The 25376-nt window shown below is 43.7% G+C and overlaps 2 protein-coding genes and 2 long non-coding RNA genes across 7 annotated transcripts; 2 read left to right on the top strand and 2 right to left on the bottom strand.

Annotated features, from left to right (window-relative positions):
- The first annotated feature begins 4221 nt into the window (after positions 1–4221).
- Positions 4222–11040, top strand: LOC116719211 (potassium voltage-gated channel subfamily G member 4-like). 4 transcript variants are annotated; one of them, XM_032561684.1, is made up of 4 exons: positions 4222–4598; positions 4657–4720; positions 6152–6989; positions 9639–11040. In XM_032561684.1, the coding sequence occupies exons 3-4, from the start codon at positions 6231–6233 to the stop codon at positions 10449–10451; spliced, it is 1572 nt and encodes a 523-aa protein (XP_032417575.1). In that variant the 5' UTR covers positions 4222–4598; positions 4657–4720; positions 6152–6230; the 3' UTR covers positions 10452–11040. The 4 variants fall into 4 exon arrangements, with proteins under 4 accessions (XP_032417575.1, XP_032417574.1, XP_032417573.1 ...); XM_032561683.1 differs by having other exon boundaries at positions 4222–4521; positions 4560–4720; XM_032561682.1 differs by having other exon boundaries at positions 4222–4720.
- Positions 11041–12535: 1495 nt separating this feature from the next.
- On the bottom strand, positions 12536–13379 carry LOC116719236 (uncharacterized). The gene is made up of 3 exons (XR_004339143.1): positions 13298–13379; positions 13095–13174; positions 12536–12797 (listed from the first exon to the last, which is right to left on the bottom strand). It is a non-coding gene; the product is annotated as an uncharacterized LOC116719236 (long non-coding RNA).
- Positions 13380–17234: 3855 nt separating this feature from the next.
- On the top strand, positions 17235–18445 carry LOC116719237 (uncharacterized). The gene is made up of 2 exons (XR_004339144.1): positions 17235–17429; positions 17575–18445. It is a non-coding gene; the product is annotated as an uncharacterized LOC116719237 (long non-coding RNA).
- Positions 18446–20483: 2038 nt separating this feature from the next.
- LOC116719232 (gamma-aminobutyric acid receptor-associated protein-like 2) lies at positions 20484–24968 on the bottom strand. The gene is made up of 4 exons (XM_032561717.1): positions 24713–24968; positions 23973–24028; positions 23691–23863; positions 20484–20906 (listed from the first exon to the last, which is right to left on the bottom strand). The coding sequence occupies exons 1-4, from the start codon at positions 24744–24746 to the stop codon at positions 20816–20818; spliced, it is 354 nt and encodes a 117-aa protein (XP_032417608.1). The 5' UTR covers positions 24747–24968; the 3' UTR covers positions 20484–20815.
- Positions 24969–25376: the final 408 nt, after the last annotated feature.

Raw genomic sequence — 25376 nt, forward strand, 5'->3', positions numbered from 1 at the left:
ATGAAACTGATTTAAAATGAGGACTGTGAGGAAAAAATAACGATGAACGGAGAGGAAGAAAGGTTCTGGGGTTTTATCAGAACAAATCTTCAGGTAGGAAGAGACACAGGAAGACACCTGGAGACATAGGAAGACACCTGGAGACATAGGAAGACACCTGGAGACACAGGAAGACACCTGGAGACACATGAAGACACCTGGAGACAGATAACCTTGGACTCTGTCATAGCAAATCGACCTAGCATGTTTCTGGACCGGGTTGTCCATCAGTACCTTGAGGATCTGGAGGCCAGGCAGCTCCGCTCTGAAGCCCCAGGCTGGGATTCAAACCCAGAACCTTCTTGCTCCGAGGCGGCCGGGTTCCAGTGGGTTCCACCAAGTTCTAGCCTCCACATGTCTCCTTCTAGTTGGTAAATTGCAGTCACATCGTCAGATTCTTTAAGACCAGCGCTGTTTGTGACACACTGGTTCTTTCATTTCTCTCCAGGTGTCATCACCTGCATGAGTCCTGTTACTACGGTAACCTCCATGTCAGAGAAACACAGGCACTGGATTGTTTCCTTCTGCTGAATCTCAGCTTTAAGCCGCATCCAGCAGGCGGCGAGTATTTCACGCTAATGAACGGCTGAAAGACGCCTGCTGCTGGGGTAGGACTGTCCCTTTAAATCTGGTGGGAAGTTTCAAAGTTTCACCTGCAAACATTCAGCATTTCACTAGATGTGTCCATGTGGCTCAGGTCACGAGGTCAGCATCTTTCTCCTGATTGGTCCGTTCAGTGTGAGGTCAGCATGCGGCTCAGCCTGCCTTTCTCCTCCGGCTGAGTTTCTGAAAGCTGTTTCTGTTCTGCTCTCCTCCATCGATCCTCACGCCGATCCGATCGGAGCCGAACAGATGCATGATGGGAAAGCTGCTCTGGGGCTGACAGAGATAAATGAGTCAGAAACAACAAGGACAGAATGTTCTGGAGCTTTTAGAGTTTGTTTGCTCTGCAGCCTCCAGACCGGACCAGAACCGAGGTTCTGATGGTCCACTGGGTCCGGCCAAGAATCAATGAATGAATGAATGAATGAATCCATCCATCCATCCATCCATCCATCCATCCATCCATCCATCCATCCATCATAAAACATCGTCAGTTTTTAAGTCTTATCACAGACTCTCTGCTAGACTTTGACTAGGCCATTCATAAACATAATATAAGTAAAAGCTGTTGGTCTTCTGGTTTCTTTTCCGTAAAAACAGATTCAAAGAGAGAATGACTCAGACTCAGCCATATCTTCCTAATGATTCTGTTTAAAGATGGCGGCACCGATGATGTACCCGGGCCTCCATGGTTCTGCTGGATCCTTCTGGATCCACTCCGGCTCTGGTTCTGGATCAGACTCTTATTGAACTGAATTCCCCTCTGTTGCCTGCAGCAGTAACGGAACACCTGAGCTGTTTAATGGGATTGCTGGGAGCGTTTCCACGCTCTTTTCTTCTTGGATGAGAAACGGGACACCGAGAGGAAGCTCAACAAAGGCTGACCGGCTAATGAGGCCCGGCTCCAGCAGCCGTAATGAAGCCGCTTTCTGCCGCAGAGGGCCCGATAAGGCCTACAGTTAATTAACGCGTGTTGGAGAGCTGTTCGTGTTGCGTTCAGGGCCGTCCGTTGCCCCGCTGCACGTCTCCCCAGGCGAGCCGCAGCTTCCCAGGGAGTTTAGTTTAATTTCTGCTGTCAGAGCCGGTGAACCGCGGAAACCTTGAGCAGCGCTGCTCTGATAGAAACCTGTTAGGTCTCATCTGTAATCAGCCCAGCCTGCAGGATGAAAAGGCAGGACGTGCTGCGGGTCTGGAGGGTCCCATAAATATTTATCTACCGTCTCCCAGGAGGTTCAAGCGGCCGTCGCCTTTTCTCCTCCCAGGATTATCATGTAATCCCTCACATTCAATCAGCCTGCAAGGTCAAAGGTCGTTTCATCCCAAGAGTGGATGAAGCGCTTTGTGTTTTAATGTGGAGTTAATGAGACTGAGGATGAGGAGCTGCTCATCTTCCTCCTCCAGACTCAACAGAACCCGACAGGAGGACACGGGAAGGTTATGGTCAAAAATGAGCAGCAATAAGCAAGACAAATAAATAAAGGTTTATTAAAAAACAAACAAACATGTTTTTACCATGTTATTCATTCATTTACAAATGTCTCAAAATGTTTAGTTGAAGCTAATTATTTAGTTGTCAAGCTAAATATGTAGCTAGAGAACAAAATATTCAGATTGTAGTTAGCTTGATGCTAACTAGTTAGCAAGCTGAATATGTAGATGAAGCTAAATATTTAGATTGAAACTAGTTAAGCTTCAAACTACATATTCAGTTTGCTAACTAAGCATTTACATATTTAGCTTGCTAACTAGTTAGCCTCAAACATTAGCTTCAATGTACAGCTAATAGTAAGTTTTTGCCTAGCTAATTAGCAAGCTAAATAAGTAGTATATAAGCTCAATATTTAGTTGGCATACTAAGGTAGCAACTTAGCTGCTAAGGTAAACATTTGGCCTACAAGCTAAACCCCAACAAATCAGACATTTAAAGAGTAGCAGGAAGAATCTGATTCCCTGATTTAATCCTGCTGCTTGAATCACCAGCAACAGGAAGGAGCTTTAACAGGTTCTGTTTCCTGCTGCTCCGCACACAACAGAACCGCTCCAACCAGACCTGGGTCAGAACCGCCGGCCCGGAGGTTCTGAACGGATCATCTGCTCATGACGGAGTTAACATGTGAAATAATCCGCAAAAATAAGGAACAGGAGAAAATAAACTTAAATGTTTTATGAATCGTGGTTAAAAACTGGATGAAATGTTTCACAAAGATTTCCTGAAATCTGCTGGAAGTGCCATAAATGTCATTTGAAATTAAAATTTGATTGTGTCCAAAATTCTGGGCAACAAAATTAATGCATTCTAAGGAAATAAAAACTTCTGGAGTCTGTTTAGCAGAATCACTGTGTTGGAAACAGCGCTGGGCTTACAGAACCGGACCGCTTTGCTCTTTTACAAACTGGAGAAAATACTGAGCTGCGTCCTGAGCGGCTGGAATCCCGGCTGGTTGTGGGTTTGAATCCCAGTCTGGGGTTTTTCTGCATGTTCTCCCTGGGTACTCCTGCTTCCTCTGAAGCTCAGATCTCACCTTCAGTCCATCTGATATTTAATTAAATCTGCAGCGAAGCCGCCGCCTGGTTCTTGTAACGCAGCGACGCAGATCCGCCGTGACATCATGGAGGATCTGCAGACGGACACACGCAGCTTCTGCTTTCCATCCTCTGGTCGCTGATCCTGTCTGCTGGACGCCGACCTGCACAAGTCATTCTGTTACTGTTATACAGAACATAAAGAAGAAAACTGCACTGAGCTTCAGCTTGATTTCTAGACAAATGCTGGAATCCTTCACAGTTTGGCTGCAGTGCCTTGTTTGCTGCTGATTTCAGGACGTGTGGATATTTTTTAATGTTATTTATACATTTATACAGACAGGAATATCTATTTCTGTCTTCATACGCTGACATTCTGTCTTTCTGTGGAAGATTAATTAGGAGGAACTAAAACCAGAAAATCCTTAAAGTCTGCAGAACCTTTTCACATGAAGCTAAATAATTATTTCAGATGAACAGAATCAGTCCGGCTGATCATTGGATCATTTCGTGTCTTTGTGATTTTATTTTTATCATTTTTTATGTTTTAATTTATTCAAAGCAGTGTGTTGGATATAAAATGAGGCTTTGCTTTTTTCTGTCTACAACAGTAAAATAATGTTGGTCATCTTGCTTCTCTTCTGATGAGCTGTTAACAGTTTCCATTCTGGGGGGTCACTGGGATTCTGGACTGGGAGGAAGTGGGAGAACCCAGAGAAAACTCATCCATTCACAGAGAGAACATGGAAACTCAGTCACAACATGAATCTGTCAGTGGACGGACTGACTGGGAATCTTCTCAGTTCGGTTCGTTCTGATGTTTGGGGCAACAATAAATGATTCTCATGATTTATTCCAGTCTGCAAAACGACAGTTTGGTGTTTTCATGCATGAGTCCGTCCCGGAAGCAAGAGGTTGCAGAAAGACAGGCGGTGGATCTGTTTTTTTTTATTATTGATTTTGGGAAATGTAATATAAATTCGGAATCGTAGTAAATAAAAATAATTTCTTTTGCCACAGAGCAACTGGCTGCCTTTACAGGTGAGTCCACTTCACTCCTGCCCCCTGCTGGCCGCTCCAGACCAGCTCTTCTAACCGGATCATTTTTCTGTTCGGTTCGGTCCGAGCAGCAGGTCGGATCTCAGTCGGACCAACCTGGGGAAGTCTGTGCGTCTCCGGATCCATGTCCTGCTTTTAACAAACTTCTCCCGACCTCTGAGAGCGGAACCGCCTGTTAGACAGGAGGAAGAGGAGGAAGAGGAGGAAGGTCCTGCTGTCGGAACAAGATGAAAACAAAGCAGCAGGTTTCAGGACACCGCTGTTAGATAACCGCATTATTATCTCTGCGGGGGACAGGTGGACACCGCGGGGACAGGTGGACACCGCGGGGACAGGTGGACACCGCGGGGACAGGTGGACATCCCGAGGGACAGGTGGACACCGCGGGGACAGGTGGACATCCCGAGGGACAGGTGGACACCGCGGGGACAGGCTGGGTTGAGGGACTCTAACTTCCTGATGCTCCACCTGAACCGCAGCGGCTTCGCCCTGAAAGGTGACTCGGCTTCACGTCTCGTCTCATTAACTTCTTTATTTTTATTTTGATCGAAACCTGAGCGAACCAGCAGCTGCAGCTTCACATCAGGTCTGAAGCTCTGCCGAGGATCCAGAAGTTCTCAGAAACGCCTTCTGTTAGAAACTAAAGCTGGAGGTTAAAGTTCATCTGTTGGTGATGCTGCAGCTTCCGGCCGGTCAGTTGGAAATAATTTAATCTATAATATTATGTAATTCCAGTTTGTTACGGCGGTTTGATGGAGTAAAGCGACAGATTGAGTTTAGATCCCCAGAAGTCTGAGAGGCGCCACCTGCTGGAGGAAAGAGGGAACACGGGGAATATGGCAGGCAGTTTTCTGTAATTACATTCCAGATATTTCAAAATGAGTTTTGACTACTAGATTTTTACTATCCTGAATGATAATTTAAGATTTCTGTTTTACATTCTGACTTAATTACAAGAAGCCAGAACATCTCCACCTGCTAGCTACATCACATCTCCACCTGCTAGCTACATCACATCTCCACCTGCTAGCTACATCACATCTCCACCTGCTAGCTACATCACATTTCCACCTGCTAGCTACATCACATCTCCACCTGCTAGCTACATCACATCTCCACCTGCTAGCTACATCACATCTCCACCTGCTAGCTACATCACCCTGTCATCTGCAAACACTCTGTATCTGAGGATTCTTGTCTCACCTCACCTGTCAGCCTGTAACCACTGTAACCCTGAAGAGGCTGAGGCCTGACCCCCAGGTGTCTTTCCTTACCTCACACCTCACTACTGTCTCACTGCCATCACACAGGGACCTCTGACAGTTTAAAACTGGAAAAGCAGCAAAGTTGTCGAGCCAGAAACTGGTAGCTGAAGGTTTTTCAAAGTGGAAAACAAAGCTGCTGTATTTGAAAGATGGATCACTCTTAGTGATTTAGGAGAATGTCAGTGTGGCTAATGTTGGGTCTGTGGAGCTCTTTAAGTGGCTCAGACACCAGCTACGTTCCCATTGACAAGGAATTGAGTAAATTGAAAGTACCAAAATAAATTTGCTAAATGGAAATTTTTTTCATTTTATTTAGAAAAAAACTCAATAAAATGTTTTTGTGCAAGGATTATGTATAGAGACATGTATTTTGCAAAACTGCAATGGAAACACTTGCTTTGTTTCACGGAGTCACATGACCAACAGCTGGATGTTACTACTGGCAGAAACGACAAAGAAGATGGCAGGATGTGTGAGGAGGACGATGGTTTTCATCCATCGCTGCCTTGACTTTTAATGTCTTATCGCTGGAACAAGTGTCTTCAAGTATTATTGTGATTTTTCAGCATTAGCAGAAGATCGACAAACATTTGCGTACATGAGTGAAGGGAACGGAGCTGAGCAGCATCTCAGGCTAACTTCTAGTTTTTCTGTCTTTTCAGTATCTTGCTCGGAGTTGGTCTTCCTCGTTAGCTTGACCCACAGAAGGTTCTTCCATCCCGTCCCGGATCTGTTGCCAGCATGCCCATCATTAGCAATGCCAACCATGACTTCAGCACCTACTCCATCAGCAGCGACGATAGCAGCCTGGACCGCTTCTTCACTGAGATCCCAGAGACCGAGACCCTAAAGGGGGTATACTTCCAACGTGCCCAGCTGCTGCGGGAGCCCCAGGCCTCCTTCACGGTGGACCACGCCGTACAGGTCCTCATCAACGTGGGGGGGAACCGCTACGCCTTCCCCTGGAGCACGCTGGAGCAGTTCCCCCAGAGCCGGCTGGCCCGTCTTCGCTCCTGCACCACGCCGGAGGAGATCGCTCGGCTCTGCGACGACTACGACGAGACGTGCCGGGAGTTCTTCTTCGACCGGAACCCCACGGCCTTCAGGGTCATCCTGAACTTCCTGGCGGCGGGGAAGCTGCGTCTTCTCCGGGAGCTGTGCGCCGTCTCTCTGCACGATGAGCTGGACTACTGGGGCGTGGACCCGGGCCACATGGAGCGCTGCTGCCGGCGGCGGATGATCACCCGGGTGGACGAGGTGGCAGAGCGCCGGCGGAAGGAGGAGGAGTGGAGGCAGAAGAGGATGAAGCTGAAGAAGAGACCTCCGCAGGCGGAGAAGGGCTACCGCAGGCTGGTGTCGGCGCTGCGGGAGGTGATGGAAAACCCGCACTCGGGTTTGGCGGGGAAGATCTTCGCCTGCCTGTCCATCATCATGGTTCTGGTGACTGTGGTCAGCCTCTGCATCAGCACCATGCCGGACCTCAGAGACGAGGAGAACCGGGTGAGTCTGAGGCTTTCCAGTTTAGGGAACTGGACTGAACCCACCCAGTACTGAGCAAAAGTTCTGAACCAGTTCTACTTTCTGTCCTGACTGACTAATAATGTTTTAAATTTGATCTTTGTTACCAAAACACAGCCGTTTTATTTTTACTTTAATCCGTGATGATAAATCAGTTTTCCAACGGGAACTGAACTCTGGACCTTCAGCTGAAGCTGAGACTTTTCTGGAAAAGTAACAGAACTTAAACGTTTCCTCATTTTGTTATATGATAAACGAAGACCAGAGATTTTAAGTGATAGGTCAGCATATCATGGACAGAAGCGTGCTTAGATTAGACCAAAGTTTACTATTCGGTTTTACAGTCAGAACTTTGGATACACGGCTCCGTTCCTGAAGCATGGTGGAGGAGTTGTCATGCTGTGGGATGAAGTTCTGTTGGAGACGGTAAACATGCAGAAGATGCTCTGATGTCTGAGACCTGAACTGAAGTTCATGCAAAATGTTGTGTGATGCTAAACAGTTAGCCGCAAACAAAAGGTTTAGCTTGAAGCTAACTTAACGTTTAGCTTCAAGCTAAATATTTTGTTAGCTAAATATTTAGCTAGCTAATTTAATATATAGCTCCAAACTAAACATTTAGCTTGCTAAATATTTATTTACTTAGCTAAATATGTAGCTTCAAGCAACATATTTAGATAAGTAACTATTTATGTTTAAATTACAGTTTCAAACTAAATATTGACTTTAAAGCTAAATATTTAGTTTATGAACTCTGTATTTGTGCAGAGCTGCTGATGGCCGGAGGTTCAGTTCAGCGTCATTCTGAGGCCGGAGCAGAAGTTCAGCTTCCAGCACAGAGGCAGCCAGAGGCATTCAGAACGGCCTAGTCCAAGTTGTTCAGGTTGAGCTGGAGCTGTTTGGTAAGAGGCCTGTCCCAGTTTGATTCTGTCCTCTGGTTGGCAGCCTGAGGCATCAGAGAGCTTTGGGTTGGTGGCTGAAGGCTGCGTCTGGACCGGCCTCATGCAGGGAATCGTGTTTAGTTGAACAGCTGCTGCTCTAATCGCTGCTTTCTGTCGATTTCTAGTTATTGATCTGCCAGATGGATGATCCAGTCTGAGCTCTGATTTAACCCGCTCAGATCTGACATGATGACGGTTTGCTCTCCTCAGGCTGGAAGTTGTTTGGAGAAACATCTCTGATAACTTCCTGTCTCCTGGAGCAGAGCTTCCTGTGGCGGCGGCCAGATTACAAATATCGACTTTATTATTTCCTAAAAGCTGCGTCTGTCGCGCTGACAGGCTCGTTAATCATCTCGGTATTTTTATGCGCCGGCCTTCGCTGTTCTGTTGTTGAATCTCACAGGAAAAGAAAAAAGAGTTTTTTTCCGTTCCAGCAGGAAGGAAATCGATGCTCTGCAGGTTTTCATGCTGAAAAAAACTTTACAGCTTAAAAATTCAGAATATTTAATACTTTCTTAATTTGTTGTTACAATCTGCTGAATTATAAATGTTATTTTCAATTTTATACAAGTGATAAGATAAAACAATGTACTAAGTAATTCATCTGTGGATTTCTGTCACTGTCAGCCTTCAATCTTCCTGTAAGGAGGAAAACTAAAAATCCAAATTAGCAGAAGGAAAGCAGAACGCTGCGTCCATCATGTCTTTAAACGATAAATGTGAATTAATTTTCTACAGAAACCTGAGGGTATGAGTGATTTTCCCCCGTACTTCCTGACCAACAAGCAGCAGATTTCCTCCCAGCCGGGAATCCTCCGGTCATTTTCCCACCGCTGTTCATCTTCTTCTGGTCTTCCTGCAAAGTTTATCCCAGATCCTCACATCGTAACGAGCGCCGCCTTCATCAGCCTGGAGATAATCTGTCACAAAGCTTTTCAGAGCTGATTGTTTTTCATGCAGCAGAGACAGAAACTTTCTTTCATCACAGCAGCTGCTGCTCCTCTGGTTGGTCTCCCGCTCCGGACAGAAACTAAAGTCATGTTTTTATTTGAAACGACCCGTTTGTGACTCCGGTGGTTTGTCCAGGTGTGACCCGACCTGCTGCTAGCTGGAGGTTTAGATCCTGTACCTTCAGGAGGAAATAATCCAGATCTGTGAAACTAGAATGAACCGCATCCTCAACAGAAGTTACGGTTAAAGTCATAAGAGGGAAAGATTAGGGTTCAGTTTTCGGTCATGTTTTCACCTTGTTGTTCATTCATTCATAACCGTCACAGTTACAAACTAAATATTTAGTTTAAAGTTAAATATTTAGCTCAGAACAACATATATAGCTTCAAACTAAATACCTTCAAAGTATTTCAGTGAGTTAAATCTTTAGCTTGATAACTACATTTTTAGTTAGCAAAAACATTAGTTAGCAGGCTGAGTAGTAGCTCAGACTTACAAACCAAATATGGAGTTTAAAGCTATTTAACCTCAAGCTACATTTTTAACACTAAACTGGATAATTAGTTGGCTAATTAAGTATTTAGTTTATGCCAGGCTAACTAGTCCAACTTGTTGCTTCTCTAACTGTGTAGCTTTACAAACGGCTCATCGGTTTCCTGCTGGTACCGTCGTTGACTCTTCGCGTTTCCTCCCGGATGCCGTAGTTTGTTGTAACGTCTCCATGTTTCCTCCTCCGCAGGGCGAATGCTCCCAGAAGTGTCGCAACATGTTCGTGGTGGAGTCGGTGTGCGTGGCCTGGTTCACCCTGGAGTTCCTGCTGCGCTTCGTCAACGCTCCCTCCAAGCTGGCATTCGCTCGCGGGCCGCTCAACGTCATCGACGCCGTCGCCATCCTGCCGTACTACGTGTCGCTGGTGTTCGACGTTGGGGAGGAGGCGCAGGACGAGGCGGCGATGGGGGCGGGCCGCGGCTACCTGGACAAGCTGAGCCTGATCCTGCGGCTGCTGCGGGCGCTGCGGATCCTGTACGTCATGCGGCTGGCGCGCCACTCCCTGGGCCTGCAGACGCTGGGCGTCACCATGCAGCGCAGCATGCGGGAGTTCGGCCTGCTGTTGCTCTTCGTCTGCGTGGCCGTCGCCCTCTTCTCGCCGCTGGTCCACCTGGCCGAGAGCGAGCTGGCGCCGTTCGCCGCCGCGCACCCCCAGCACAGCTTCAGCAGCATCCCGGCCTCCTACTGGTGGGCCATCATCTCCATGACCACGGTGGGCTACGGTGACATGGTGCCGCGCAGCGTCCCCGGCCAGATGGTGGCGCTCATCAGCATCCTGAGCGGCATCCTCATCATGGCGTTCCCGGCCACCTCCATCTTCCACACCTTCTCTCGCTCTTACCAGGAGCTGAAGCAGGAGTACGAGCGCGTGTGGAAGCAGGAGCGCCACGAGGAGATGAGCGACTTCTCGCAGGAAGACTTCTCATCTGCGTCCAAAAAGAAAAGCGACGGACTGACGTCCAACGAGACGCATCGGTCCACGCTGCCACCCTCTGCTTTCTGATGGACATTTCCCGTGTCCGTCCCTTTAAATCTTTAATCTGACTCCCAGATGGACGTCCAGCTGCGGCCCCTAAGGGCCCGGGTCTGCAGGTCTGGGATGTATCCGGGTAACCAACCTGCAGGATCCGAGCAGGAGGAACCGCTGATGTTGGGTCTCCAGCTGAGGAGTCTTCCTTTAATATCTAGTTTAGTTTTGTTCAGTGCTGCAGCTTCAACCCTTTAATGAGTCCAGATTTAGAGAATCTGTTGCATATGATCCAGAAGGTCCATTAGTTTAAATCCCAGCCAACATTTAGTCTGATTTCCCCCTGATAGTCCAGTAGACTCGGTTCTATTGGTACCAAAACATTTAACATCTTCAGCTGCTGTGGTTCTCTCTCTCTGCTCTGAGTCAAACCAACCTGTTCCTCTCCTGGCCAGTGGGGGCGCTGCACCAAGAACCACTGAAGGAAGCAACACAAAAAGCTCTGAAGTCACTGAGAGCAACTAGATGGAGGCATCAGATTTTAGCGGTTGGAGGATTTCTCTTTAGTCATTTCTCCTGCTAGCGCTAGGCTAGCATGTTAGCATTGGTTGTATTTACCCAGAATGCCCTGTGCTGTAATCCACTTCCTGTTTGTGGTGCGGTCTCCGGTCCGCTTGGCGTTCACATTCAAACCGAACCAGAGTTCACTTCAACCAAACCCAGACCGGTTAAGGTCAGAGGTCGATTAGCATTCACACCTCACCAACCAAACCGGACTTTGACTAGACAGACGGACTGCAGTCAGAGTAAAGCGGACTGAACCGAGCTGGGGAAGAATCCTTAAACATAAAGGTTTGACTCGCGTTGTGTTTGTTCTGTTGAGTCTTTCCACTAAACTCACTGGATCAGAGGAAAGAGCCGCTTTGAAAAACACAAACAGCTGAACGAAAGGTTCATTTACGACGATAAAATGTCAGATTAGCTTCAGAAAAACGGCAGCGGCGTCTCAGTGATCCGCTCACAGATGATGACTTTCGGGTCGAGTTTTCCAGCCGACTTCAGGATCTGACCGTTAATAAACTGCTGTTCACACAGAGACAGGATGCTTAAATTAAACTTAACTACGATCATAAAACCCCAATAAAACATGGACTGGATGAGGAGTTCGTAACGACGGGGTTCTGACTCGGTTCTGACTCGGTTCCCAGGAGGTGGAAATGGAACCGGGTCTTTTACAGAACCAGATCAGGACTGGAACTGTACTGGTGGAAAAACCATTATGATGGATGGACTTAAAATAAAAATACAGAAATAATTTAAAATTTTAAATTATTATTTAAATAATTAAAATAAATTAAAATTTAACTATAATGTCTTCTGTAGGCAGGGAAGAGATTGATTTATAAAAGCAATAAAAAGAGTCAAACATCCAAGAGGCTGAACAGTTTTCAGCCTCAGGGTTGTGATACGAGTCGTTTCCTCGTGTTGTAATGTGAAGTCATGATTATCATCATTAAATCATCACAGTTCTTGTCTAAACCAGACTTTAGCAGAAGTTTTTCTCCTCTGTGGTTCAGGAAACTTTCCAACTCAACTTGGATTCCAGTTCATGTTCTGGAAAAAAGTCTAGTTTATAATCCAGACCAAATAATAAAGGTTAAAACTAAAAGTTAGCAAGACAGCAATGCATTTAAACTCTTTAACCACACGCTCATGTTGAGAAGAGGTTGTCTGACTGCCTTTTATTATTTAAAATAATGTTTTTTTTCCATAGAAAAGTGCTAAGAACCAACGTATTTTCCAGCCATTGGGCTGTTGCTGCCATCTAGTGGTAAAGTTTGAAATCGCAACAATCAAACCAGAACCTCTGATTTCACTTTCCTCCATTTCTCCGTTCTTCCTCCTCTTTTCTTTTGCTCTGTTGGTTTCCTGTTTTTGCATTAATTCATGTAGACCTGATCTATAAAATGTTTTCTATAGAAAAGACACAGGGAATCCTGGGAGTTTGAGTGCTTCTGTCGCTGGCCCTTTAAGGCGTAAGATGGAGCTACATGATTATTGAAACACCAGCTGAGCTCAGATGAGGGGAATAAATGAATAAATCAACATGTTGATCAAACTTTTGGGAATATTTGCATTTTTATTGTTTCCATCTGTTTCTGTCTGCATTCATTTCCCGTCTGAAGGTCTACACTTAAAAATGCATTTTTTCTATAAATAATGTAAATGTAAGACGTGAAGGTTGAAAATGTGCAAAGTGTTTGTTCAGGCTCTGAACCGCCTCAGCCTTTGGTGTTGATCACAATCCTCCGTCTGACGCAGTGACTGAGTGAAGCCGCAGAAATCATCCAGCTGCTGCATTCAGGGCCGACCGGCTGCACACTAATGGAGATTTTAAAACCCAAAACTCATTTCACGCAGAGGACTGAAGAAGATTCGCTCCTTTATTCATTTCACCCTCAAAGTTTGGTTGAATCAATAAAAACACGAGATTAACGGGCAGAAAACCAGGAGGAGCCATTTAAAGTTACAGTCAAATATTTACAGCATTTGGGGTGTTTTAAAAAAAAAAGTGGTTTATTTTCTAAAATTATTTTTTCACCATTCAAATAAGATATTTGATTAGCGAGCTAAATATTTACTTTGTAAGCTACATTTTGCTCCAAACTAAATATTTACCTGTAGCAGGTCCAGATGGTGACCAGGATGAGGCAGAAACCCACACAAACCTCCCCACGGCAGCAGAGAAATTAATAATACTGAGGATATATGGAACAAAATCAAACACAGACATTATAAAAGCAGCTATTATAATCTTAATCTTATATTTCTGCACATTTTTAGCAACTAAATGTCATTTTATAACTGCTAGCCCAACTCACCAGCACAGACAGCTCAGCTCAACTGAGACAGAGACGCAGCTGCGCAGAAGAGATGTGTCACATCAATTACCGTCCCCCCGCAACAAGTAACAACAGGAACTATAAACTTGGTAACGAAAATAAAAGGAAATGAGTATAAAAGTAGAAATAGTAAAAAAGTTCATTTATAATAATAATAATAATAATAATAAAAAAAATCAACTTTCTATACTGACATATTTCAGAAAACATTCATGATCACCAAGATAAAGAACATGAAGCAGCAGATAGGAAAATACGGCTTTTATTATGAAATGAGTAACTTTGAGCTGAACATGATCAACTTTTCCAGCAACATGTTTTCAGCTGACAAACAAAAAGCAAAAACAAACCAAAGTTTCATTAAAACCCTTAAATTCAAGTTGAGAACAATCAGTAAAAAAACTAAATGTTACTAAATGTTACTAAATGTTACTAAATGTTACTAAATGTTACATTCTCCATCAGACAAACTGAAAATCAACTCAGAGTTTATAAAATCATAAATTAGCAGCAAAAACGGAGAACTATCAGCGACACGTCCAGCGTGTCGTTAAAACATCAGAACGGTTCTTCCCGCTCCAGCAGACTCGGTTCCGACCCAGATCCAGATCTCAGCGGAGCCGTTTTTCTTTCCCAAACTCTTTCTTCAGTGTCTGGGTCCAGCTCCAGGTGGGATCCAGGCAGAACTTCTTGTCGCTCTCAGTGGTGACTCTGCAGGAGAACAACATGCAGGAGGTTCAGAACCGGACCGGCTGGCAGAACACACAGCTTCTGGGTCAGAACCGGACCAGCTGACCGCCCAACACCAGAACAAAGTTCATACTTTGGTATTTATGCATCTTTAAAAGCCACTTCACAGTCTGGTCTGTGAGCCCAGAATGTCGTTTTGATGCTAATTTATTATATTTATTGTTTTCAGTGACTGTTTCAGTAATTTATTAAAGTTGTGGTGAACTCACATGACAGATCTGACTTTGCAGTGAATCGGAGAGTTCTTCATCTCCTTCACTTTCCCTATGGGAATCGGCGTGTTGCCGTTGCCTTGGCAACAGGCACCACGTATCACGCCCGGACCGACTGGAGCTGCGAACAAAACCAGAACTTCAGCACCAACAACAGATTGACAGCTGAAGCAGAGAGACAGAGGAGAGGAGGAGGAGATTCTCCATCAGTGGAGAGTAGTAGGAGAAAGTTTCTGACCTGCAGAGCTGGACCGCAGGGAGCAGAGGAGAGCCAGGAGGCAGAGGCTCAGCTGGATCTTCATGGTTCCGGAGGTTCTGGAAGTGTGCCGGACCGGTCCAGCCGGCTCCGTTTATATGTTCAGCAGCAGCTGTTCTCAGAAAGCAGCGGCTGCTCTTCCTCCTCTTCCTCCTCTTCCTCTTTCTCTGAAAAGGATCTTCATCCTGACAGAAAACAGAAAACTGGTTTTATGGATCAACTTTCGGTTCAGCTTTTTTATGGCTCTAATTCACAGCAAATCTCAAAAATCATTTTAATTCAGTCATTCAAATCGATCTGAGTTATAAATCAATGCATTATGATCAGTTTATTAATCAGTAGCTCTTTTCCTAAACAACACATTTCCCAATAAACTCCTTTTTTAAGATGGTTTATATCTAAACTTTGTTTGAGTTCATCATTTAATCCCATGATTCTACACATTGACATGCAAACAAACTAATAAAAAAAACCAAATGATGATAATAAAGATATAAAATAACAATAATGATCTGCTAAAGGAGGTAATAATAACAGACGGAAGGACCGATGGACCAATCAGATCTCTGATTATTAATAGGTTCATATGTGAGAATCTGAGATTATAATCTGGATTTAACAGAGAAACTAAACCAGGAGAAATATAATCTCAGTTTTTAGTTTTCATCAGAACTCATCGCTTCTTCACTTCATTATCAGTCGTGGATTTAATGCCGTCCAGATCAGCAGAACTTCACCTCAACCCGACCTCCTGCTGACCTCAGGTTGAAGCAGAAAACCAGCAGCTTCACCTCAGGTTTCCACGGAAACCGAGTCCTGCGAAGTTCACAGATGGGCGGCAGAGACACGAGGAACTGAAACTGGAAGTGCTGAGACGTTTCACCGCCGTTCGCCAAACACTCAGAAAGCAGAAATGAAACGCTTCGTAGAAGAACGATCCCTGAAACTCTTCCAGAACCGTTCCAGAAAGTTCGGCTCAGAGAAAAACTTTTCCTCTGAGTCTGGGAGTTCAACTGGGGCACCGCCAGGCGACCTCTGACCTCAGGCCACACTGAGGTCTGCTAACAAACCAGCCAGGCTCCCTGTGGATCATGGCTTCCATCTGGAGAGGAACGCGCTCACCTCCATACTGCACATAAAAGCTGTTTTATGAAGGAAGTTCATCATTTTCCATGGAAGTGTTTGAAGCTGTAGAGACGATGTTTGGACCGAATCATTGACCTCGTTGTCAGGAAGACATTTTGCAGCTGATGTTTATGGTGAGGGACATGTGTCCTCTGTCTTTAACTTCCTGGATCATGTCTTGATTAAATAGCTTTCTCTCCTTTAGTACACCAGTTCATCCTGCAGAAAATAGCCCCACAGCATGATGGTGCCTCTCCCATGCTTCCCAGTTGGTGTGGTGGTCTTACCATGCCAACTGGGACAACTGGGACAGGTCCACTTCAGGCCACATCCTGAGTCAGTCTGCATATTCTGGATTTAAGCTAAACTATGTTGTGTTTAACTAGTTCAGAGCTACATATTTAGCTTGGAGCTAAATAGTTAACTGGTTAACTAACTTAACTTGCTAGCTAAGTATTTAGCTTTAAACTAAATACTTATTTCGAAACTGTGACATTTATGAAAGTGAAACTTGGTGAAAATATGACTAAATCTAAAGTTTGAGGCTAAATATTTAGCTTGCTAACTCATTTTGGTGAGACTGAATAGCTTCGAAGCTGATGCTGCCACTTGCTGCATCTACAATCACCGTTAACAAATATTATAGGTTCACAAAACCCTGCTTTTATGTTGATAATCCACTTCTGCTTATCGGCAAGTAAATTTGGATATTAGCTAAATATTCTTTGAGCTAGTTAAATATTTATCTGCAGCTAAAATAAGTATTTAGCGCGTTCGAAGCTAAACATGCAGTTTGGAGCTAAATAGTTAGCTTGTTCATGTAATATTTGTCTTACTAGCTAAATTTTTTGTTTGAAACAGTGATATTTATAAATGAATGACAGGCTAAATAACCCAAATTATTGCTGTTCATTTTTAACTGGTAATTTTATAAACGGTATTCCATACATCCAAAAGTATTACTACCTAATACTATGGAAGCCCGTTTCCGCCACCTCAAGATGTGTCCTCAAGATGGACACATCTTGAGGTTTCTCAAGATGTGTCCATTTTAAAAGTAAAACTACTGTATATGCATACATTTGTGTAATTACCCAAATGAAATAACTGTGGTAATAGTTATTATAAAACAAAAGTTTAAAAAGATGCTAAATATTTTTGTGAAAGAATTTATTTGTGACATTGAAATAGTTTTAGTTTAGCCTTAGTAAAATCATTTGATGAAAAAACATAGTGCTTAAAGACATTATGAATGTCCCAGTCCAGGGTCTTTCTGAATGGAGTTTGCATGTTCTCTCTGTGCATGGTGGATTCTCTCTGGGTACTCTGGCTTCCTCCCACAGTCCTAAAACTTGACTGTCAGGTTAATTGGTCTCTCTAAGTTCTCCCTAGGTGTGAGTGTGTGGTTGTTGGTCCTGTATGTCTCTGTGTTGCCCTGCGACAGACTGGTGACCTGTCCAGGGTGACCCTGCCTCTCGCCCGGAACGTAGCTGGAGAGGCAGCAGCTCCTCCCGACCCCATTAGGGACAAGGGTGGTAGAAAATGGAGGGATGGAGGGATGGCATTATGAAAGACTATATTATGATTCGTTTTTTAGGTAAAATTATAATTTGTAGTATGACTTGCTTTACATTTTATTGGAAACATATGATGATGGTCTTGTGTATCTTCTCTTCCAGTGTATGATCACAGAATGGATGACCTGAGTGATTTCCTGAGGCAAAGGAATATTCCAGAGGAAACTATCGAGACCATGCTGAGAGAGAAGGTACTAAATCAGTATTTCAAAAACTACAGTTTTTTTTAAAGCATGTGTCTAACAATGTTATCTAATTTAATTCAAATAATTTGCATGCAATTCTAGTTCCATTTTTGTAGTTTTAAAGAAATTATTTTTTATTGTCCTTGTTTAGATTGATACCAACGTCATCCAGCTCATGACAGATGAAGAGCTAAAGAATTATTTGCCATCATATGGAGACTGCATAGCCCTATCAGGATACTGTAGAAGGAAGGAAAATGGCCCCCCAAGCCGTCGCAAATCAAAACTGTTTGAGCGCCTGAAATCAAAGCTGGGTAAAAGAAAAACTGCTCATGAAGATGGCTGTGGTATGGAAAAAGAAGAGCAATCTGAAACAACTGTAAAGAAGAATGCTCTGAAGTCAAAGAGAAAAATAGAAATAGGCTGGCTGCTTTATGATGAAGAACAACAGGCTTTTAAACAAGTAAGAGCAAGAAGAGGTGGTGGAACAAGGAAGGTCGATGTATCAAAGGATGCTAAAAAGAGCAGTTAAAATTCTACCTCTGGAAAGCCATGATGCCAGACAACAAAATGTAGCTGACTTTTGTTATGCCATAATTAACATGTTAATTGTTAGCTGACATAATAAATCATAAGAGGTAAAGTGAAAATTACTGTAGGAAGTATTTAGAAGTTCACAGCCAAAATAAACAAAAATAGGAACTGTTTATTGTTATTGTATCTTTTTATGAGACACAACTATGTTGACAGTTCCACTTGTTACATTGCATTCATATTCATAATAAAATCGTTTTCTAATTTCTTTTTCTTTTTTGCACATTGGATTTCTTTTGTGGAAGGTTATAAAAAGTCTTTTTTGTTTTACTGGACACAACTTGGTAAATTCCTTTATCTTAAACTTATTAAATGCACTATACACCAAGGCAAGTTTTTTTTAAGCACTTGTGATTTATTTTTGGGGATGTCAAAGTAATGGATTGTTCTTTGTTGACAGAATACAAAATAAATACATTTTGAATAAAGTTTAGAGCCTGTTTATGATTTGCTGTTGCACTGTAAATAAATTGATTGGCCATAATACTGAAAAACATATACAGTATATGTCAAGAGTAAGGACAACATTTGTACTCTTATCAAATTAATACCAACTGCAAACAATAGCATATTGGTTATCTGTTACTAATAACATGATTAAAACATTGCTTCTACATGTAACACTCCTGTCCATATATCAACAGTTTCCCTGAACAAGTAAGGCTAAGAAAACAGAGCCTGCAAATGTTGGTACTATTTAGTACTGTTTTGAACAGGAGGCTAGTATTTTCCATTAATAAATAAGATTAAACACAGAAATTAATAAATTGACCTTGACCACAACATTGAAGGAAACTAAAATGTTTAGTCTTTTTAGGTAAACCATGGAAACAAATTGTAACTCATTCATGCATTTTAGTTTTACAATCAGTGTTTACACAGGACATATAGACATAATATCTGACTTGTTAGATGTTTTGTGGACCTGGGTGATTTAGAGAAACTATTCCCTCAGCCCGTCACTGATCATTTGACGGAGTCTTACATAAAGATTAATAATTTCATACACATCATCTGTCATTACCAGTCTGTGCTCAGTCATGAGTTCAGTGCATAAGTGAAATACATCGACATCACAGGGAAAGTCCTTGAAACGACATTCTTCTATACATATTTCCAGCTTTGTTAGATTAGCAGACTGTAAAAAGTTTGGAACCCCATACAGGTTGGGAACACCATGCATTAATGTGGGACGACCAGGAGGAGCCCCAGGATTATTTGTAGATCGTATACGATGGTCATTCCATGTATGGACAACTTGATCCAGCTCCACCTGTTTGATAAAAAATAAAAAACGGGAAAAAAAAAAAAAATAGTTGTTAGAAAACAAATTCATGCTTTTGTATTATTTGTAACTTATTTCAAATTTGTGTGCTGAAAGCAAGAAGTAAATTTATAGTACCTGTATTGTTTGTAGGAAGCAAAACTGGATCAGTGATTTGTCCAGAAAGCTGTCAGCAAAATAGCCGTCGGCTTTCAGCTGGTCGAAATGGTCCATCCAAAACTTCTTAAAGTGCACCACCATCGCTCTATCCTTTGATTTCTTGTACTCGGACCGAGAATAACAGATTCAAAACCATTTTCATTCTCGGTGTTGTGCAGAAATCTTTGCATCGCTGCCACATAAGTGTTCTCTGTCCCATGATCCATTCGTATCTTTTGTGGAAATCCATTATACTCCATCACAGCATCAATGAAATAGCCAGCAATAATGTGAGGGTCACTATTAGTCTTATTAGCTTCTAGCCAGATCATTTTCCTCGAAAAGCCATCTATGCATCCATTAATACATATCCCATAAGGCTTTAATTTGTCGTACCCATCGATGTGCCAGACATAGTTTGGTCCCCGACTGACATATAAGCGCCGTCTCAAGCGATTTTCTGCACGCAGGTCAACCCCGTTGGGATCCAATAGGCGCATCAAAAGACGTACTGTTTCCCTGTCTGTGACTATGCCAGCCATCCAACATTTCTGGTGCATCCACCTGTAGCCCTGCTGTCTCCCAGATCCATTTAGTTGTTGCTCAATAAAAGAGGCCACTTCTGCAACATCTGTCTTATTTTTTCTACGCCAAAGGCGCTTCTTTTGCAGTCTTCTCTCCAGCGTCCGGAGACTTAATTTAACATTATGGGTTTCTTCCAAAACTCGCAAGATTTCAAGATTAGTAAAACCACTTCTGAAGTATTGCTCAATGATATTATCAATATCCATTTCTTTCTATCAAGTTGAGCATATCTCAAGCTATAGGGCCAACTCAAGTTATCTCATTATGATGAGATAATTTTATTTTATTTTTTTACAAAGTGGCGGAAACGGGCTTCCATATAAATAAATGCAGCTTCTTTTCTCAGCCATAAATTATATAATCCAGCTGCAGTACTCCCAGTCTGCCGCCAGGTGTCGCTGTTTCTCCTCTGAGATGATCTGTGACTGCTGACGATTTAAAGGAGACAATAAAACACGTTCAGTTTTCATCTTTTATTGGTTAGGTCATCCAGCTACCTCACCCTTACGCATTTAACTTAAAATTCATTTTGATTTTATTAAATTAAAAGAAAAACAAAAGCATTAAAACAAACTTCATTCAAACTCGTCACTTAAAAAATGCAAGAAGAGAAAATCAAACAGGATCTAAAAAACAACAGCATCAAACCCAAAGTGATTGAAACTGCGCCACAATGAAGGTGAATCTGTAGAAAGGTGGACAACAGATGCTCAGGCAGGATCGCTCCCTCACCGGGCCGGCGGTACCGGAACCGGGTCGCAGCAGGCGGAGTCGGACTCCGGCCCGGTCCCTAGAAGCCGAAGGTGTTCTCTCCACTGTACGCCACGTACAGGAAGCCGTCCTCGTCTTTCTCCTTATCGTACAGCTGCCCCATCGTGATGCTGCAACGGATCAGAGGCGCCATTATTTAACCACCCTAAAGTATTCACACCCCACAAACGGCCCACAGGTCTGAAGACTGAGTTCTGATCAGAGGAACTGAATGATGGAAAACCAAAACTACACGTCACCCTGAACACACCATGACTCCCAGTGAAACATGGAAGAGGCAGCATCATGCTGCGGGAAGCGGGGGAAGATGGATGGAGTTAAATAATCCTGGAAGAAAATCTTTTAAAGGTTCAGCTTCCAGCAGGTCGACCGCCTGAACATCCAGCCGGAGAAATTATGGGATGGTTTACGTTAGAGGGGTCCAAAGTGTGGCGCGGGGGCCGTCTGTGGCCCTGGAAATTATTTTGATCGGCCCTCTGACCACAAGACATGAATGGGAAAAATTTGGCCAACAAACAGAAAAACAACTGATGAGCCAAAAACCTCAGGAACTGTTTTTTTTAAAAAGCAACAGTTGCTGCGTTTCTGTTACAAATGAGCCAAAACTTTGACAATTTTCCACTAATGTCAAAAAACAACAAAAAAACTATTTCACAAGTGCTGCATTTCCATGAAATAAGAAATGAAATGAAATTTCTCATGGTTTGCTCCAGTAGCAACATCATGTGATGCAAAACAATGTTTTTATTAAATAAACTGATTTCAAAGGGACCAAAAATCCCACCTCATCCTGGTGCAAAAACTTTTTATTGAAAAACAAGATTTTTAAAAATTGTTGTGTTTCCATTAAGAGAATTTATTTTCTAAATGTCAAACTGCGTAATTACAGTCAATGGAAACGCAGCTGGACTTTAAAATAATAGATTTTATTAAAATTTGGTTTATCAAACAGCAGGTAGAACTTAAAAAAAAAGAAAATTCACAATAAACTCATTTTTCATTTATGATTTAATGAATTTTGTGGATTTGTTTTAATTTGCCATTTTTAACCACAAAGGAAAAAAGTTGAGATGAAAGCAGATTCATGGGTTAGAGTGGCCTAGTCAAAGTCTAGACCTGAAAAAGCTGATGTTCTCCATCCAACCTGACTGAGCTGGAGACGTTTTCAGTCAGAAGACCTACTCTCCACACTTTTCAGATTCTATCGGTAAAACGTTAAATGAATCATTTTCGCTCAGGTGTGAAAACTTGTGCAAAACGTCCAGCAGTGAGCGACGGCGCGGCGGCCATCTTTCACAACCTGTCGCAATGATCAGGAAATCAATAAATCACATGATAGACACTGATAATCACAGAAATCTCCACCTGCATGATTTATGATTTTTTCTCTTTCTACCAAAAACTGGAAGATCAAATTCTTCAGCCTGGTGTTTACAGAGACTTCATGATTCATTTTATTTGTTGTTTCTCTTGTTTTAGTAATTTTAGAGATTTAAAATGTCTTCCAGTTCCAGTGTTAAATCTTCATTAGAACCTAAAGTTTATTGATCTCAGAATATGATCTTGCATTATTATGCCTTTATTAAAATTATAATACTTTAAATGGTCTCAAAATAACAATATTATCGTTTATCGTGATAACTTCAGGGATGATTTATCGTCCAGGAACCGTTGTTATGGTGACAGGTCAACGTAAACATGAGAAATAATGAGATGTGATGATTTAGACCGTAGACCGTCTGGCTGAGTGGTGCGACAAAAACAACCTGCAGCTGAACACCGAGAAGACCAAGGAGCTTATCGTGGACTTCAGGAGGAACGCTGACCCACATCCACCCATCCACATTAAGGGGACAGTGGTGGAGCGTGTGGACACCTTTAAGTTCCTGGGAGTCCACATCTCCGAAGACCTGACTTGGACGACCAGCTGCTCCAAACTCATTAAGAAGGCGCATCAGCGCCTCTTCTTCATGAGGACCCTGAGGAAGAACCACCTGTCCTCAGAGATCCTCAGGAACTTCTACCGCTGCACCATTAAGAGCATCCTCACCAACTGTATTACAGCTTGGTACGGGAACTGCTCTGTCTCCGACCGGCAGGCGCTGCAGAGGGTGGTGAAAACTGCCCAGTATATCGCCGGGGCACCGCTCCCTGCCATCAAGGACATCTACAGGAAGCGGTGTTTGAAAAGGGCCGGGAAAATCACAAAGGACTCCACTCACCCAGCACACACACTCTTTTCCCTCCTGCCCTCTGGGAGGCGCTACAGAAGCCTACGGACCAGAACCACCAGGCACCGGAACAGCTTCTTTCCCACAGCTGTCACGCTTTTGAACGCCTCCTGACATAAAACATAAACTATAAGGACTGTACTCCCCTATCCTCTCATACAACAATAACACATGGACTATCCTCACACACACACACATCACGGACTGTTTTCTTCACACACACATACAACCTGTACATTTTATCTGCCATTATTTATCTATAATCCATTCCCTAACATTCTTGTATAATCTGTATAATCTGTGCATATAGCTCCCTTATTTATATTTATACACAATATCTATATCTCTTGCTATAACCCCTTATAGTCCATACATACATAGTCTTGTACATCTGTAAATAAATATTTATATCTCGTAGAGCACTTCTGGATAGATGCAAACTACATCTCGTTGCTTGTACTTGTGACAGTGCAATGACAATAAAGTTGAATTCTATTCTATTCTATTCTTTACAGGTCAGATTTCTGCACACAGTCGGATTCTGGTGGGAAACTGGGTGAAAAAGAGGTCAAAGTTCAAAATTAAACCAGGAGAGCCAGAGTTTGGGATCAGGTTTGGATCCCCGGCGGGAAAACCGACTCAGGGCGGAAACAGGAAGCTGACCTGGACTGAGGGACGGTTTTGTCCACAAACAGGAAGATGGCCTTCTCCGACGGCAGCTGGATGCGTTTCCTGATGATCCACATGAACTGGGCCACCGTGATGTCGGACGGCACCAGGTACTTCCTCTTATCGATGTCCACGATCTGGGAGCCCGACACCTTCTCCACGATGACCTGCCAGGGACAGAGAAGTTAGAGGCGGGGACACGTCCCGCCGTGGGGACACGTCCCGCCGTGGGGACACGTCCCGCAGGGAGGACACGTCCTGCTGCTGGACACTCACCGGGACCCGGTCCGGATACTTGCTGCGGATCTTGGTCGACTCTAAGCAGCGATGTTCTGCAGAGTAGACACACACAGAGATCAGCAGGATGCTAAACTGGACCTGGAGGAGATCGGAAGCTGCGGAGACGGATCTCTGACAGCGGATCTATGAGATCCCAGGAATCTGCCGTCCATCAGGCAGGAAACCGCCAGCACAGGAGGAATCCTCTGCCCTCCAAACACAATTCATGACATTTATTTGGGAAAAAAAATCCTGTAGATTTACAGACGAAATTAGATTTTGGTGGAGTGGCAGCTCCAGAAAGCCTGGAGGTCCATTAGCGGAGATGAGTTCAAAGATTGGAGGAAATTCTGGTTTCATGGAGGAGAGCAAGTGGCTTTCTGAGGAAATGAGGCCCGCATCAGGAGGAGAGGATGCTTTCAGTTTCAGCTGGAATCATGAAGCCTGGTGGATCCGGCCCGGCACAGAACCCGGTTCGGTTCGGCTTCCAGCGGATGTTCTCCGGGTTCCTGGCAGCAGTTCTGGTTGGAGCTTCAGCACCAACAGCCATCTTTAAACCCGACTTACTTCCAGCAGCTCCCCCTCACAACAACCAGGCCAGAACCCGAACAGAACCGTTTCGAAGCAGCATCTTCACCCAATTCCAGCTGAAATCGTCCAATCAGAGCCACAAACCCGGATTGGACTCAAACCCGTCCTGTGTCAGAACCGTTTCTCCGGTTTTTAACGCTTCTTACCCAGGGAGTGATCCTCTTTGAACATCCACTTCATGTTGGCCGTGTCCGGGCAGGTTCCGCTCGACGCTGCGGGTTTCAGAGGAGAGTCCCGGTTCCGGTTCCTCAGCGGGTCTGGCGGTGATGGTTCCCCGGAGTTAGCGCTCGTTCAGAGGCGGCAGCGGCAGTAAAACCTTCGCTAAACCAGATGAACAACAACAACAACAAACTCCTCCGTCTCCTTCTTCACAGCCAGGCCTCTAAGCTCCGCCCACCGTGACGTCACCGTGGGCTGTACCACTCCGCGGCTCAGAGAAGGGTTGCAGTAAAGAGAAAACTGCTGGTTTATTCTCGGTATTGATTCCGAAAATACGAAACATTGTTCAATAACTTCTATTATTTATTATCAGCCTTTATAAACCACAGAACTTTATGCTTTAGTTGACAATATATCCCGTCTGCCGGTGTTACACCCGCAATAAGATGCTTCTTCGCTCATAGTTTCGCCCGTTAACAACGCCGCCATATTGGTAAGGTAAACTACTGCTGTGATGCCACAGGAGGAACACAATACTGGACATAACACTGTTGTTTTATTTAGAAATTAAAATAATTTGATGCGCATGTATGCAGGAATAACAGATTTCGGTCATACAGCTTTTATTTATTGATAGTCCACTTATTGCAA

Source organism: Xiphophorus hellerii, chromosome 4, assembly GCF_003331165.1.
Source record: "Xiphophorus hellerii strain 12219 chromosome 4, Xiphophorus_hellerii-4.1, whole genome shotgun sequence".
Lineage (NCBI taxonomy): Eukaryota > Metazoa > Chordata > Actinopteri > Cyprinodontiformes > Poeciliidae > Xiphophorus > Xiphophorus hellerii.

Coding starts and splice junctions, on each gene's coding strand:
- LOC116719232 (XM_032561717.1), bottom strand. CDS start 24,746: ATGAAGTGGATGTTCAAAGAGGATCACTCCCTGG. Junction 23,864..23,972: donor AGTATCCGGACCGGGTCCCG/GTGAGTGTCCAG, acceptor TGTCCCTGGCAG/GTCATCGTGGAGAAGGTGTC. Junction 20,907..23,690: donor AAAACCGTCCCTCAGTCCAG/GTCAGCTTCCTG, acceptor GATCCGTTGCAG/CATCACGATGGGGCAGCTGT.
- LOC116719211 (XM_032561682.1), top strand. CDS start 6,231: ATGCCCATCATTAGCAATGCCAACCATGACTTCAGCACCTACTCCATC. Junction 6,990..9,638: donor TCAGAGACGAGGAGAACCGG/GTGAGTCTGAGG, acceptor CCTCCTCCGCAG/GGCGAATGCTCCCAGAAGTG.